We start from the raw sequence: 17581 nt of genomic DNA, 5'->3' as shown, positions 1-17581 counted from the left end.
AAGATTAGGCGATTCTGGGATATGTTGGAAAAGTTAGTCCGGCTTCGCATTTCACTATCAACACCAATACAGCAGCTGACAAGCATCCTGGAGGAAGAATGGTCAAATCTGGAGTTGAATTCCCTCAGATATCTATTGGAATCCGTGGCACGGCGTGTAATTCGGGTAAAAGGTGGTCCTACTAGATACTTAATAAAGGTATTTCTAATTTTTTAGGCAGTGAGCATATAATCTATAAGTTTTAGAAAATCCAACCTGATAAAAATTAATTCTTTTTGATATTATTCAAGCATAATTCCTTGATTTCATCTAAATCTTTAACATTTCTATTTAAATTTTTTTAAGAAGGAGGTCACCAAGCACCTTTCGCTATTAAAATATCGGATTTCATTTGTTCCCGGAAAAATAGCACCTAACTGTGAGCCATAGACTGAACCCCATTGGTTTGAGTTTTAGCAGAAAGGCCAGAACTTCCAGGTTCTGTCAGTTGGTTAATAACGGCACCATTTATAATAATTTTAAATCTATATTCGCATATGAGTGTTAAAAAAACAATATTACCCAGAGCGAAACTTTTTGAGCATTAAATACTATCACGAAATCTCTTAATAACAGTTTATATTTCCTTCCAAGAAGAAGAAGAAAACAAAAAATCATTATGAGCAATTCATTCGGATGACCTACACCCATCTATCTCTTCGCTAGTAGTTATTTTACCCATTAGCTTCGCACTCAGATATAATATGTATATATATAGATATGTGTGTATGTGGATAGGTATGTATGTATGTATACATTACAATGTAAACTTGTAAATTGATAATATTCATTAAACCTATATTGATAACAAATATGCATCTAATATTAATATATGATGATGCAAAAATGGTTGAATAAGACTAAGAATTAGAAAAAGAAAAGCTCCTATTCGAAAAAAACGGCTTTTGGTCCATTCTACAAAGCAGTAGATACTTTTTTTCGAGCTAATATATAACAATAGATACAAATGTATTGCAAAGGAAGTGCTGTAGCTATAGATTCTTAAAGAGATCTACAAATATGATCGCAGAATGTTCATTTTGTTCAGAAGGAAAAATCAGTCCGTGGTTTTTCGTTGCACAATACAATAGGGGGGTTGTCTCCCATAAAGGTTGGCATCGTTCCAAATTTAGTGTGCAAACAAATCGTGTCTATGTATCTTGTTTCGTAACTAAGGCAACCACATTAACATTGATTAAACAGAAGGCCTAAAAAGGATGGCACGTTTTGTATTCAGGAACATAAAAAAAAACAAAAAAACAGCACCACTGTTAAAAGCAGGGGCATGCTATAAAAAACCCCTTTTAGCTAATAAAAACTGAAGATCTTCAGTCGTATGTGTACAGAGAGCATTATTGGTTGCTGAGATCCCCGAAAGAAGATGAGGACCAAAAAATATCTGTTATTAAATAACTTTTCCAAACTATCCATCTAGAAATCTTCTCCAAGTCCCGATATGTCGCTTTTTTTTGGCCTTTATTTGTTGAAGTACCAAAGGATGAGTCACATGAGCAGACATTTGCCTTTGAGCTTTTCTTTACGCAGTTGTGATCTTTTCTTGTAAGATTCCATGTTGAGACTCATGTTTCTTCTCTTTTCCATGTTCAGTAGCTCCTGGAACAGCTCTTTGACGTTGTGGTTAGTCTTGGCCGATGTTTCCATAAAACCACAACCCCATTTTTTGGACTGGTCTTGGCCATTCGAATTCTCCACCTCTCTGCTTTCCGATTCGTCGCATTTATTACCAACGAGCATTATGGGAATACCTTCTATGTCTCCCTTGACCTCTTTGATAACATCGAATATTGGCTTAAGTTCTTCTAAGCTTTGTTTACTGGTTATGGAATACACAAGGATGAAGGCGTGACCTTTGGAGATGTTTAACCTCTGCATTGCTGGAAACTGATGGCTTCCTGTTGTGTCAGTAATCTGGAGTGTACAGATATTCTTATTGCAGCTTATAACCTAAAAATAAAAAAATTATTTAGTGAAACTATCAAAATATTTTCGGTGTTTATCAATAAACATAAGATGACAACACTATCGTTCCTACCATTAACTATCAACAGCTATTTTCTTATTAATATTTGCCATTAAATCTTTTTTATGGTATTGCAAAACTAAAAGAGATGGCAGGCGATTCGTAGCATTAATTAAAAGAATCAGGTGGAGGAATCCAAGGGTGCAATCTTATTTGATCCAATCAATTTGAGTCTTTCCAGCCTTATCAAATAACATACAGATTATCGATCTTTCCAGGAATTTTCTCTAATTAAAAATCTAATTTGGAAATAATCTGGGAAATGTATTCTCTTGCGCATGGAACCTACCATTTATATTCATTATGAACTGTAATTTGAGTTGATGAAGTTTCTTGATTAATAGAATTTTAATTGGAAAAGACAGAGAGAAAGTTCGTTCAACCAGAAATTAATGAAACAACAGAAATGTGGTTATTGAGCAACCGAAAGGTTCACAGTATTGTGCAGAACGAGAGAGAGTGTGAGATTAAAGTGAAACAGAATATGAAATTGAGGCTGGGGATGGCAGCGGCGTAAAGTGTCTGTGAATTTATTGCGTTGTAAGGCTGGTTTGCGTGTTTATATGGTCAAAATTTTAATATTAATCTCTAGAAGATCTATATCTCCATCTAATCCTGACATTAGCCACTTAAACAAACATACCATGGCCTGGTTTACTCAAAGTGGTTTCCAGGTTTACTCCAAACCTGGAAACCACTCTTATGTTGACCGCTCACGGCTCCATTAAAGTCCGTCTCAAACGGCTTGACAATGCTGAAGACGATATCTATCTGTGTGGTGAGATGGAAGATTGGACCCTCATAAAAGAATGCACAATTTACGTTGACCTCAGACAGCAGCTCCTCCACCGGACCACCTTCTAGACCTTGATACACATCATTCCCTAACTGGCAACAAGGAGCATCTAATGCCTTCATATAATTTTTCTCCGCTCTTCTCAAGCGTAGAAGAAATCTTCTGGCCGCTGCTTCCACTCCTGCGATCTCACCCGCTCCAGAGTAGACCACCTTTGCCTGAACCCTGTTCTGCGTTCTCGGGCGTTGAACCTCAACCTCATGCTAACTCTTCGGGGCTGGATCTGTTGCTGACGCCATTGTGCTGGCGTAGGATTTCTCCACTCAGGATCCTCCTTGTGCTTGCGCTCCTCTTTGGGGTGGGGGTGCCATCCTTTGTGTCGTCTTCCATCACCTCTATCTTGCTGTCCTCACTCACCTGTCTTTGGGTGTTCTCTCACTAGTGGCCTCTACTCGCATGAGGGATCTCCTCCTTTTGGTCCCCGCTTTTGCTTTCTTCCACTTCCCCAACTTCTTTTCCTGGGTCCTCTCCCTCCTTCCTAGGCAAGATGGATTCACTCCTTTTCATGCATGTCGAGCACGGATCCTGGAACTCCCCTTCCTGATGGGGCCTTCGAGTAACTAAGAGGCCAGATGAACAACACAACAACACTGTTCTCACGATACCTACACTACTCACATCCTTATCTGGCCTTGGCAGTTTTTAATTCTTCACAGTGACACTTTTACTTGGTTTTGTGGTGGACCACTGGTACCGCTGATAGATACATACTATGGACAGGTATAAAGACGCAAGGAATCGATACACCAAATTAATAAAGGACACCAAGCGCAAAACTTGAGAAAATCTTGTTTCCACAGCAGGGAACGCTGATCCCTGGGGAGTGGTTTATAAAGTAGCCACTAACAGACACCCCAGAGGAGAAGTCGCAGAAGCAACAATGACCCCGCTGGGTTCTCTGCCCACTACGTGGAACGACTCGGTGACCAATATCCTAAACACCATCTTCCTGGAACAGGTAACTCCTACCCTCCCAGAACAAGTGCGGATCTGTCAAGAAAATGACTCATACTTCACTGACCAACAAGTGGATGAGCTGTATGCGGCCACCGTGCAAATCAGAACAAAAAACTTCCCTGGCCCAGACCTAATTGAACCGAAAATTGTGAAGAAAACGGTGGAACACACCGCGGATCTGTTACTCACATAACACCTGCCTCCAAGAAGGGACCTTTCCTAATGACTAAAAAATTGCCAACATCAAACTTAAATTGAAAAATCCATCAAAGAAGCCAGAAAAACCAGTCTTACAACTCCCAGTTGTAAGCAAACTATTCGAGAGAATGCTGCACAAGAGGCTCCACTATTACGAAGGGGAAAACCTAACAAACGCAATGCAATTTGGATTCAAACCAGGCCTATCCACGATCGAAGCTCTCAAGACACTGCTGGATAAAGAAGAAGCCTGTACCACCAAATATTTCTTGTTATCAGTATCGACTTCGCGGGGGCGTTTGACGCCATCTGGTGGCCGAGCGTCCTCGCGAGACTTAGGCGGGCTGGAGTGCTTCTAAACCTGTATAACACAATCAGGAGTTACCTAACACAGAGAACGATCGAAATATATGCACTGTATAGGAAGCTAAACAGACAAATCCACAGGGGGATGCCCGCAAGGTTCTGTCCTAGGACCCCTGTTATGGAATATGATTTTAGATGAATTCCTGGCTCTTGATATTGGCGAAGTCGGCGCCCAGGCCTTCGATGATTTGATACCAACTGTTTCTGCTGACTCACGAGCGCAAATCGAAGAAAAAGCCAACCACGCGATAGGAACTTTGCAAAACTGGGCTACAATCCATTGCCTGCAGATTTCGCCAAGTAAGACCTGCTCGGTACTCCTGAAGAGCAAACTCCACCTTGCCAGACCACCGCAAGTGAAAATCCAAGGCACCACAATAAAACTTGCTACAGAAATCAAATATCTCGAAATCATCATTGACAAAAATCTCTTTCCAGCCCCATCTAAAGTACATTAAACAAAAGATACGGAAATATTCTACATTGGTCGCAAGAGTGACCAGGAGGGACTGGGGGTTAAACAAGTGGATCCTGTCCCTCTACTACAAATCTACCTTCGTCCCGGTCATCACATATGCTTCACCAGTTTGGTACAAAAAAGGTAACCACAGTGGTAAATAGAAGAACCTTGGACAGTATCCAGTGGTCAATAATAATGACAATCACACGAGCTGACTCCACAGTCCAGGTTCTGGTGGGAGTCCTCCCGCTGGACTTGGAAATCATTAGATGCGCCCTGACTTATAATATGGCAAAAGAAATACCGTGTACTGTCCTCAACTACTCGTTGGATCTCGTCAACAACAGGAAGCTTGAAGAAACCAGATTGCTCGACCACCTTCAATAGGAATGGCAGGATCGGTGGACAGAATCCACTAAAGGGGAAATCACCAAGAAATTCCTATTGTTTTTAAATCTATTGTTTTTAAATCATAAAAAATAATTTTTTTTTTTCATCTATTATAGAGAAGGAAAAAATATTTCTCGCAAATCACTGAAACTACTGCAAGTTTGCTACTTCCTGTGTGACGTAACAATCTTTGTTCTGTGTGACGTAGCAATCTTTGATGCGTCAGTACAGGAAGTCGACCACTGATTGTCGATTTCTCGAAGCTCCATTAGTTTTTCAGAAAGGATTTTTTCTTTCTTTAGTTATTTCTTAAGTTTTCTTAAAGCATTTCAGGAATGTATTAAAAAAGGATTTTATGTTAAAGTTTAATATCTGTCAAATTTATTTTTGTAAGGATCTGTAAAAGATGGCAGTCACGTGTCATTGACAGGGACTTATGCTAGAAGAGGGGATAATTAAATTGTGGGATGTTTTGAAGTTGACCTCGGATTAATGACAAGCTTAAATGATTTTAATTTGCTAAAACATTATCGATACAAAATGTGTCGAATTTTTTCTGATGTGTCAGATTAATAATGAAGTTTAGAATGTTGCGTGTATTCATTTTCTGGGATTTTTTTTTTTTTTTCGTTGTGTTTTTATTAAAAAATTATCATGGATTTAGAAGAGGAATTATCTTAGATTTGGATTATGTCAGAAATCCTTGATCCGGGGTTGGAAGTTAATACTGGCAGGATAAAACAGTTCATTTTTGCTCCAGTTCTTTAAACCGTATTGCGAATTTCAGTTAGACTTCCTGTTTTTAGTGAACGAAGAGGGGAAAAGACAGAAAGAGGTGGGGAAATACAGGAACATCCAAAGTGAGAGAGACAGATAGACGCAGAATCAGAGAAAGAGAGAGACAACAAAGGGTTAGAGAAAAAGAGATGTAGAGAGAAACAGAGAGAGAGAGAAGGGGAGACAGAGAGAGGTAGAGAAAAAGAAAGAGAGAGGAGTAGACAGAGAGTGTGAGAGGTAGAGAGGAGAGAGACAGACAGAGAAAGTAAACATGAAGGGAGAGAGGCACAGATAGAGAATGAATCAAAGAGAGATAGACAGATAATAAATGAGAGAAAGCGAGAAACATACAGATAATGAATGAGGGTGGAAACGGACAGAGAATGAATCAGAGAGAGAAAGACAGATAGAGAATGAACCAGAGAGACAAATAGAGAATGAATCAAAGAGACAGAAAGAGAGAAACAAATAGAGAATGAATCAGAGAATAAATGAGAAAGAGAGAGAAACATACAGAGAATGAATCAGAGAGACAGATAGAGAATGAATCAGAGAGACAGACAGAGAATGAATCAGAGAGGCAGAAAGAGAGAAACAAAGAGAGAATGAATCAGAGAGATAGAAAGAGAGAAACAAATAGAGAATGAATCAGAGAATAAATGAGAAAGAGAGAGAAACATACAGAGAATGAATCAGAGAGACAGATAGAGAATGAATCAGAGAGACAGATAGAGAATGAATCAGAGAGACAGATAGAGAATGAATCAGACAGATAGAAAGAGAGAAACAAATAGAGAATGAATTAGAGAATAAATGAGAAAGAGAGAGAAACATACAGAGAATGAATCAGAGAGACAGAGAATGAATCAGACAGATAGAAAGAGAGAAACAAATAGAGAATGAATCAGAGAGACTGATAGAGAATGAATCAGAGAGACAGACAGAGAATGAATCAGAGAGGCAGAAAGAGAGAAACAAAGAGAGAATGAATCAGAGAGATAGAAAGAGAGAAACAAATAGAGAATGAATCAGAGAATAAATGAGAAAGAGAGAGAAACATACAGAGAATGAATCAGAGAGACAGATAGAGAAACATACAGAGAATGAATCAGAGAGACAGATAGAGAATGAATCAGAGAGACAGATAGAGAATGAATCAGACAGATAGAAAGAGAGAAACAAATAGAGAATGAATTAGAGAATAAATGAGAAAGAGAGAGAAACATACAGAGAATGAATCAGAGAGACAGAGAATGAATCAGACAGATAGAAAGAGAGAAACAAATAGAGAATGAATCAGAGAGACTGATAGAGAATGAATCAGAGAGACAGACAGAGAATGAATCAGAGAGGCAGAAAGAGAGAAACAAAGAGAGAATGAATCAGAGAGATAGAAAGAGAGAAACAAATAGAGAATGAATCAGAGAATAAATGAGAAAGAGAGAGAAACATACAGAGAATGAATCAGAGAGACAGATAGAGAATGAATCAGAGAGACAGATAGAGAATGAATCAGAGAGACAGATAGAGAATGAATCAGACAGATAGAAAGAGAGAAACAAATAGAGAATGAATTAGAGAATAAATGAGAAAGAGAGAGAAACATACAGAGAATGAATCAGAGAGACAGAGAATGAATCAGACAGATAGAAAGAGAGAAACAAATAGAGAATGAATCAGAGAGACTGATAGAGAATGAATCAGAGAGACAGACAGAGAATGAATCAGAGAGGCAGAAAGAGAGAAACAAAGAGAGAATGAATCAGAGAGATAGAAAGAGAGAAACAAATAGAGAATGAATCAGAGAATAAATGAGAAAGAGAGAGAAACATACAGAGAATGAATCAGAGAGACAGATAGAGAAACATACAGAGAATGAATCAGAGAGACAGATAGAGAATGAATCAGAGAGACAGATAGAGAATGAATCAGACAGATAGAAAGAGAGAAACAAATAGAGAATGAATTAGAGAATAAATGAGAAAGAGAGAGAAACATACAGAGAATGAATCAGAGAGACAGAGAATGAATCAGACAGATAGAAAGAGAGAAACAAATAGAGAATGAATCAGAGAGACTGATAGAGAATGAATCAGAGAGACAGACAGAGAATGAATCAGAGAGGCAGAAAGAGAGAAACAAAGAGAGAATGAATCAGAGAGATAGAAAGAGAGAAACAAATAGAGAATGAATCAGAGAATAAATGAGAAAGAGAGAGAAACATACAGAGAATGAATCAGAGAGACAGATAGAGAAACATACAGAGAATGAATCAGAGAGACAGATAGAGAATGAATCAGAGAGACAGATAGAGAATGAATCAGACAGATAGAAAGAGAGAAACAAATAGAGAATGAATTAGAGAATAAATGAGAAAGAGAGAGAAACATACAGAGAATGAATCAGAGAGACAGAGAATGAATCAGACAGATAGAAAGAGAGAAACAAATAGAGAATGAATCAGAGAGACTGATAGAGAATGAATCAGAGAGATAGAAAGAGAGAAAGAAATAGAGAATGAATCAGAGAAAGAAACAGACAGAAAATGGATATTAGAGAGACAGACAGAGACAGAAAAGTCAGGGAGAGAGAAAGACAGGCAGAGTGAGGGTAAAGACAAAGAGAGAGAAGAGTAGAGAAAGATAGAGAGACAAACAGAGGTAGAGAGAGAGGTAGAAACAAAAATGGAGAGAGACAGGCAGACAGAGATAAATATAGGAGAGGGACAGTTAAAGATAGAGAATGAATCAGAGAGAGAGAGAGAGAAATAGACAGATAGAGGAAGAGAAAGACACAGATAGACGGAGAAAAGGGGAGTTAGAGAGAGAGAGAGAGAGAGAGTAAAGATAGCCAGCCAGAGAATGAATCAGAGAAGAGAGAGAAAGACAGACAGATATAAAGGTAGAGAAGAAGAGTTAGGGAGAGAAACAGTTAAAGATTAACAGACAGAGAATGAATCAGAGAGAGAGAGAGAGAGAATGGATCAGAGAAAGAGACAGTTTTTGTTGTTGTTATTTGGTTTTTAGGAGCATTAGCAACTAATGCCATATTGCTCCGGGGATATGCGGTGGTCATTCCCTGACCTTTCCGCATCCTCCGTATTTCGTGGTGACGGGCTCGAACCCCGGTCTAATCAAGAAGCGCGTGCTACGAACTGCTGCTCCTGCCCACCTGGCTACGGAGGCGCCCCGAAAGAGACAGATAGAGATTGGATTACAGAGAGATAGAGACAAAAAAGTCAGAGAGAGACAGACAGAGTGAGAAGTAGAGACAATGAGAGAGGGAAGAGTAGAGAAAGACAGAGACAAAGAGGTGGAGAGAAAGAATGAGAGAGAGAGAGAGAGAGAGAGAGAGAGACAGGTAGAGAAAAAGAAACACCAGACAGACAGCGATAAAGACAGAGAGAAGTCAGAGAGAGAGAGAGAGAGAGTTAAAAGATAGACAGACAGAGAATCAATTATTGAGAGAGAGAGAGACAGACAGACAAAGAAAAATAAAGACCTAGACAGACAGAGATAAAGGTAGAGAGGAGTTAGCGAGAAGTTACAGATAGACAGACAGAGAATGAATCAGAGAGTGTGAGAGAGAAAAGTTAGAGGGAGTGACAGACAGACAGAGGGGGAAAGAGAGAGAATTAGCCGTATACAGAAAGACAGAAAGAGGGACCGAACAGTATGGAGAAAGAAAGAAAGAAGACGTAATAGACAGACACAGGAAAGCAGAGAAACTAAGATGGAGAGGGAAGAAAGAAAGAAAGATGCGGAAAGGAGAAGTCTCGGCGTTCATGTTAAGATAAAATTTAACAACAGCTCTCTCTCTCTCTCTCTCTCTCTCTCTCTCGACTGGATGATTCAAAATTATGTAAAATAAACAAAATTCATACATCGGGATGGCACACAGGTCAGAAGAGTTTACAAAACCGACAATGAATACAAGAAGGATGCCGTGTTTAGCTGTCACGTAGGCTCGAACCACGGTTCACTCAAATACGTGTACCACTGTACGCTCGCGCTCCACCACTCGAACGACAGTCAAAAGAAATATCGTTGCACACCTTGGACGCCACGATTAATTTGTACAAAAGATGTTCTGTTGCTAACATTGGCCGGAGCCTAAAAAAATGGCATCTGAGGACGCGTAAATAAAATAGGCGATAAACGGATGCCTCATGACCTGAAGTGCCTGTTCGCTTATTCGATGCAAGTAGAAATAACAGAAGCGCGATACGGATTTTCTTACCTGCCGATAAGTGTCCTCAATGGTGGGGATGTAGCTCTCTCTGAAGGTGCCTCGGACAAAGCGAAGTACTAGCGAACTCTTGCCAACGCCTCCGGCCCCAAATACAACCACGCGATAGTCGTTACTCTGTTCTGGCATTTCGACTTCCCTCTTTGTCCACTGGATCCGAACAACTGCAAATACAAAGAAATGACGTCACAATTGTATTACAACGATGGGCATCGGGGTCGGTAGATTGCAGAAGTCCTTTCAAACTTCTGCAACCGATCAAAAAAAAAAAAAAAAAAAACTTCAGTTTGAAAGGAAAAGATCGCCTTATCTTTATACAACGAATCTTCTGTGACTCAATAAAATAAACAGCAACACATACCTCAAATTAGTATTCAGCCTACACTTTCGTAATGCGCTTTATTTAACGTATCTGCTCTAATTAATATAATAAGTAAAAATAATAATTTACGACATATATTTAGTAAACTGATAACAAAAAACGAATATCCAATGCTTCAGCTACAATATATATCTAAAAATGTACTGGTAGGCGAGTTATTACATGCGGACGGACATGATGAAGACAATAGGCAATTACGCATTTGGAAAAAAAACCAACAAAGAGCCAAGTATAGAAAGAAAGAGTATTGGGGGGGGACAGATTTGAAAGAAGTCAAGAGTTGTATAGGTTTCAAATAAGTCTATTGTATATACTCACAGTCAAATTGTTGTGGAACACCTTTTTGACGAGAACAGACAATACTGAGTTTGAATACTTCAAGACCTCATTCAAATCGATTATGCGGGTACTCATCTAAGACGCATGTCTTAGATGAGGCTCGAGTACATAATTCCTACGAGTTTGACGTCTGCTCGTTGGAAAATCCAATTAAAATCCGCTTACAATCAGGAAACCTAAGCGGAAACAACTTCTTTATGTATATTTTTGAGTTTACTCTGACGTAAAAGCTTTCAAATCCATCAGCACGTAGGTGGCAAGTTGGGCATTTAATCCTTAAGCATATTGACTCATGCAGCAGAAGATAAAAAAATTTCTTTTAAATCTATAGTATCGCATTTTCGCGTAGGCGGGAATTATAGATTTATGCAGACGAACACGCATGCCTAAGAACATAAAAGTTGTTTATTTCCGATTATGCATTCCTTGTTGCCAGTTCATTCTTTCTTGTATATTTCAACAATACTTTCTCCCCAAATCATGCACGCGACTACAAGCGCCCATTGTTATACACACGTCTGCTATTTAAAAAAAAAAACAACAACACGACGATTGCGGGCTAACCGCGCACGTGATTATATCACGCGCGAATGGTTTTAACAATGAATTTCACCCCCCCTCCCCCTGGAATGCACGCGATGGTTTTAGAAATAAACATTTTTCTGTTTTGCGCGTGCGTGGTTTAAAAAAAAAAAAAAAGTTTGCCAGAAGATGAGTGTTGACAAATACTCCAAGAATGAATTTTCAGTATTTTTTCAACACCAAACGATTTATTTAATGAAAGAAAAAAAACAAATTCTTACCTTCACACACACAACAATAAAAGCAACGAAAGACTCAACAAGCAGGCTTCATTATGACGTAATAATGAAATGATTAAACTTCATAAACAGAGAATTGCGCACATGGAATTTTTTGTTGAAAACTGCGACTGGCTATCGATGAAATAACAAACATCTCAATAAAAGAGATGGGGGTGGTGGGGGAGGGGAAGAGTCCAGATATCTAAGAAAGTGGCAGTAATCTTAGCTTTATTTCCGCCGGAAGCAGGTGGCCACACTGGTTATCAACCACACACCCTGGTGTGAAGAATTGAGAAATACCAACATTTAATTGTTCGATTTCGAAATTTCCAAGTTTTCTGTCTTTTGGATTTTCACTTTGTTCTTTTGTTATATAAAAATGCAAACGACTTATTTTCTACCTTAGTTTTGTTACCATGGTAACTGGCGCGCTTCGCGTTTCGTTGTTTTAACTGAACAATTAGATTTCGTCACGTGCGCATGAACTGGCAAACTGCCAAAATATTAATTGGAAACAGAAGAAAAACAACTGAATCAGCATACGAAAATTAAAATAAAAAACCAAACGAATAAAAAACAGTACTGAGAATATTCGCGTTTTCTTTTTGAAGTTAATTTATATATCGCGTATTGTACATGATTCCTGGAAGCATGCTATTAATCATTGGTTATTCCATGCAAAAGCTCTGTAATTATCTGAGATATACAGAATTTCAAAACTGATTTCTAAGATGTGCTGTGCTTAGCAGCGCCGGCCCAAGATATTTTAGGGCCCGGGCAGAGAGATTTTTCAGTGCCCATATATATAATTTTTTTTTTTTTTTTTTGTTTCAATGTTTTTCTGTTTTTGGCGCCCCAGAATGGCTTTGCAGCGGGTTCAAGGCCGGAGTGCCTTGCCCCCGCTGCAAACCCATAAGGACCGGTCCTAATATTTGATTTGGTGGCGATAAAAGTATTTAAAAAACTAATGAATTTCTCTCCCGAGTTCACCTCTTTCTACATCTCCCTGATTCTTTATAAGATTAATTTTTTAATAGTGTCTGTCTGTCCGTCCGCGTGTAACAACTGTATTTCCAGTGGACGGGTTTTCATAAAATTTTATATTTGCATCGTTTTGAAATATTTGTCAGGCTACCCAAATTTCACTAAAATCGTAAAAATAGAAATCCATCAATTTATTTATATTTATTATTTATTTTTTTCATATAATTATATTTCGGACGTTGAGGTACTGAAGTAGGAAAAGTCAGACCAGAAACATATTTTGTTCGTATTTCGTTGGTTCTTGGGAAGATTTTGGGGCATAACTTTGAATCTATACTCCCAGCAATTCTACCCCACCCCCCTTACACTATGATATGCAGTTGTAAAGTAATGGGAAAAATCTTTAATAAGCGTGTAGAATCTTTTCTATTTCTTTGCGCTAATTTCACTTACAGAAAGAAAAAAATTGCAGGCGAGACGTATGGTGACTATGGCAGACGATAAAGCTGTGTCATCTGTTTTGTCCAAACTGTCTTACAAAAGCACATTGTGGGAAAAGGAAAATAATGATAAATAAAATTGCAATTGCAGCATGGCAACACCCGGTATTAACAGAACTTTGTATGACAGAACGTTAAAAATAATAATAAATAAATAAATAAAATATAGCAGTAAGATATGTGGCAATGTTGTTTATCAATTTAGGAAAACCTTATTTCTTAATGATGAATATTTTACGGTTTTTCCTAGAATCATTCCCGAAAATGATATTTAAACTGGAAGAAGGGGGTGTGTTGGATGTGCCGCACCAGTGCTCCCGATCTAGAGGCCCAATCGAGAGGATCCATCAAAGTCTCAACATAAATAAACGAGGCCCCTTAACCCAAGTACCTTTGCACAGCCTTGATTCTCAAAAATGAATTTTTAGCAATCGTTCGAAAACGAAAGTCGTCTGATGAAGCGGATCACTTTTGGAAAATGAATTTTAAACAATAATTGTCCACAATAAATATTTAACAATCATTCTCAATCAACAATACATTTAACAATTGTTCTCAATCAACAATACATTTTTAACAATTGTTCTTAGTCAACAGTAAATATTTAACAATCGTTCTCAAACAGCAATACATTTTAACAATCATTCAATCAACAATACATTTTAAACAATCGTTCTCAATCAATAATAAACATTTAGCAATTATTCTCAATCAGCAATACATTTTAACAATCATTCAACCAACAATACATTTTTAACAATCGTTCTCAATCAATTATATACATTTAGCAATTGTTCTCAATCAATTATATACATTTAGCAATTGTTCTCAATCAATAATACATTTTTAACAATGTTCAACCAACAATACCTTTTAAACAATCGTTCTCAATCAACAAAGAATATTTTACAGTTCTCAATTAGCAATACATTTTTAACAATCGTTCTCAATCAACAATACATTTTAAGCAATCGTTCTCATTCAACAATACATTTTTAACAATTGTTCTCAGTCAACAGTAAATATTTAACAATCGTCCTCAATCAAGAATACATTTTTAACAATCGTTCTCAATCAACAAGGAATATTTAACAATTCTCAATTAGCAATAAATATTTAACAATCGTTCTCAATCAACAATACATTTTTAACAATCGTTCTCAATCAATAATACATTTTAAGCAATCGTTCTCATTCAACAATACATTTTTAACAATTGTTCTTAGTCAACAGTAAATATTTAACAATCGTTCTCAAACAGCAATACATTTTAACAATCATTCAATCAACAATACATTTTAAACAATCGTTCTCAATCAATAATAAACATTTAGCAATTATTCTCAATCAGCAATACATTTTAACAATCATTCAACCAACAATACATTTTTAACAATCGTTCTCAATCAATTATATACATTTAGCAATTGTTCTCAATCAATTATATACATTTAGCAATTGTTCTCAATCAATAATACATTTTTAACAATGTTCAACCAACAATACCTTTTTAAACAATCGTTCTCAATCAACAAAGAATATTTTACAGTTCTCAATTAGCAATACATTTTTAACAATCGTTCTCAATCAACAATACATTTTAAGCAATCGTTCTCATTCAACAATACATTTTTAACAATTGTTCTCAGTCAACAGTAAATATTTAACAATCGTCCTCAATCAAGAATACATTTTTAACAATCGTTCTCAATCAACAAGGAATATTTAACAATTCTCAATTAGCAATAAATATTTAACAATCGTTCTCAATCAACAATACATTTTTAACAATCGTTCTCAATCAATAATACATTTTAAGCAATCGTTCTCATTCAACAATACATTTTTAACAATTGTTCTCAGTCAACAGTAAATATTTAACAATCGTCCTCAATCAAGAATACATTTTTAACAATCGTCCTCAATCAAGAATACATTTTTAACAATCGTTCTCAATCAACAAAGAATATTTAACAATTCTCAATTAGCAATAAATATTTAACAATCGTCCTCAATCAACAATACATTTTTAACAGTAGTTTTCAATTGAAAGTTGTAGGGTGAAATAGTTCAGTTTTATTTTCTAATGGTCTCTTTCGGCAGACGAATTTTATCATTTTTAAGATTCTGCCAAATATAGGAACAAATGGTTTAAATTTAAATCATTTCCAAGTATGGAAAGAGCAAAAAGACTTAGGGAGAATGAATGTCCAGTGCACATGCGCAGTGATATCTATATTTAAACAGCAAAACGTGATATTTTAACCTTTATATCAACACGCGGGAGTAAGCATATCGCTTCCCGTTTCAATGTCAAGGTCATTTGAGGTGATGGGGGGAATGTAACAAACAGTCGACGACAATACCGACAACAAAATGCCAATCAATATTTAATGAATATACCGAACACAAGATGGCGCCAGGTGTAATTTTTACGTTTGAACGATCGTTTATGAAATTTTGTTTGTTTTTGCAGAAGAAACTGAAAGCAAACAAGCCAAGGGCAGATGGTCAACTGAAAAATTCGAATAACTAAAATTAGCACAGATACCAAACGATAGTTGCAATTAGAGGCAGATATCCGGGAAATTTTATGGTCTCTTTTGGTAGGGCAAACTTAAGTTGTTAGAGCAGTCACTAATCAGCAACTTTCTCATTAAATCTTTCAATCCTCCACCCTACCCATCCAACGCTGCCATGATACCATTAAGATGGTGAACTAGTTTCATCAATTGGCATCGGACAAGAAGGAAATCTACGAATAGAAGCCGAACTAATCCGAGTTTATCCGATTAGTAATTACCTGGGTGATTGTCGTTAAAGACACCTGCAATACTAGGGGAGGTTTCATCTTCCTCGTGACACATTTCATGTGTCTTCTGCCTCGCTCCCATTCTCTTGGGTTTCCATTGATTTTCTGTTTCCCAAAATAGCTGGAAGGGACTGCGGGCAATATCAGTCCTTGTTTCGAGATGGCTGGCGTGTTTCTGTCAAGTGACATCTATGTTTATTCTAATTAGAACCCCTCTTGCAATCGGTTTGGCACTTCGACCACCGATCAAAGTTCTCATTTCATCCAAGAGGCCGAATTTACACTACATGACCAAAAGTATTCGACATGCATGCAGGTCGAAGGTCTTTTTGTTTCAAAAAGATAATACATGGCAGGTCTACGTTTCACCTGTGTGGCAACCTCAGTCTTCTTCTTGGGCATGCTTTTCATCAACTTCCAGGCTTCTTGGACCTTGTTTGGAAGAAGAGATGTCTTGGCTGTGGTGTAATCCAGCATTGTAGTTCGTCTTCAATGAGGTTGGTGATCCTTGAAAGCATTGGTGATCCTCCTCCATGTTTGATGGTTGACACAAGATGGTCAGGATGAAGCACTTTCTTTGGCGCCAAGATAACACTTTCTGCTGTGAGGAATACAATAAGCTAATAGTAATAATTAATGATTTATATATTTAGAAAACTGACAACAAAAAACAAGCTTTTTCATATGCGCACTGCTTAAACCGAGAACATTTGTTTTCTGTGTATCCGCCATACTGCTCTATCATTCCTCCAATCAATTCAACGAACATAATATCCACTGTTTCAGCTATAATATACTATATATGGATAGCCTACGTGATATGTATAAAAAAATAATAATAATAATTGGCGAATTTCTATTGGTCCGATTATATTGAAATTTAGATGGCTTGACAAATTTTTCAAAGAGCTAAATATAAAATTTGATGAAAATTCATCCACTCGGAGTCGAGTTATCACATGCGAACAGACGGACAGACACAGTGAAAACAATAGATGTGCCTGAAACAAAGGGGGAAAGATAAGGTCTATAAACTTGGATCGATAGACAAAGTTGGTACAGATACTAGCACGTGTTTTTTTCTTCTTCTTCTTTCTGTACTTGGCAAAGAAAAGAGAGGTAGGGATTCTGAGCTCTTTTTTCTTTTATATTTTTCTGTCTCTTTTTGAAAAACGACTGGACTAAATGACGCTGGAGAGATTCCCTTAATCATGGGATTAAGGGGACCTCCCTCGAGCGGAATTTGTCCTAATTTTAATCCAGGTGGTTACATGTAGCGCAGTTCGCAAGTACAAATAGACAGAAGACAACAGTGGCTTAGCGTTCTCTTCAAACTACTCACTGGATGGGATAACCGCTTTACACTGGGAGACAAAAACAAAGGAATCTACCGAGAAAAATTCACTCAGTTGAAAAGAATATCTCCTTC

The 17581-nt window shown here is 37.3% G+C and overlaps 1 protein-coding gene across 3 annotated transcripts in view; it reads right to left on the bottom strand.

The window, feature by feature from the left end:
• Window positions 1-293: 293 nt before the first annotated feature.
• Window positions 294-17581, bottom strand: part of LOC150075469 (GTP-binding protein Di-Ras2-like) — a 49502-nt gene continuing 32214 nt past the window's right edge. Inside the window, exons 1-3 of one of the 3 annotated variants that reach the window (XM_090389095.1) lie at window positions 11857-11970; window positions 10324-10496; window positions 294-2004 (exon numbers count right to left, since the gene is read on the bottom strand). In XM_090389095.1, the coding sequence (XP_090245221.1) occupies window positions 1543-2004; window positions 10324-10461 (600 nt within the window). In that variant the 5' untranslated portion in view covers window positions 10462-10496; window positions 11857-11970 and the 3' untranslated portion in view covers window positions 294-1542. Of the gene's footprint in view, window positions 2005-10323; window positions 10497-11032; window positions 11151-11856; window positions 11971-17581 lie in introns of those variants that run through there. The other 2 variants (XM_090389096.1, XM_090389094.1) reach the window with 2 other exon arrangements.

This window comes from Mastigoproctus giganteus, chromosome 14, assembly GCF_048544385.1.
Source record: "Mastigoproctus giganteus isolate SK-2022 chromosome 14, ASM4854438v1, whole genome shotgun sequence".
Taxonomy (NCBI): Eukaryota; Metazoa; Arthropoda; class Arachnida; order Uropygi; family Thelyphonidae; genus Mastigoproctus; species Mastigoproctus giganteus.
Note: the sequence above shows the minus strand (reverse complement) of the source record. Positions and strands in the feature narration are given on the sequence as shown.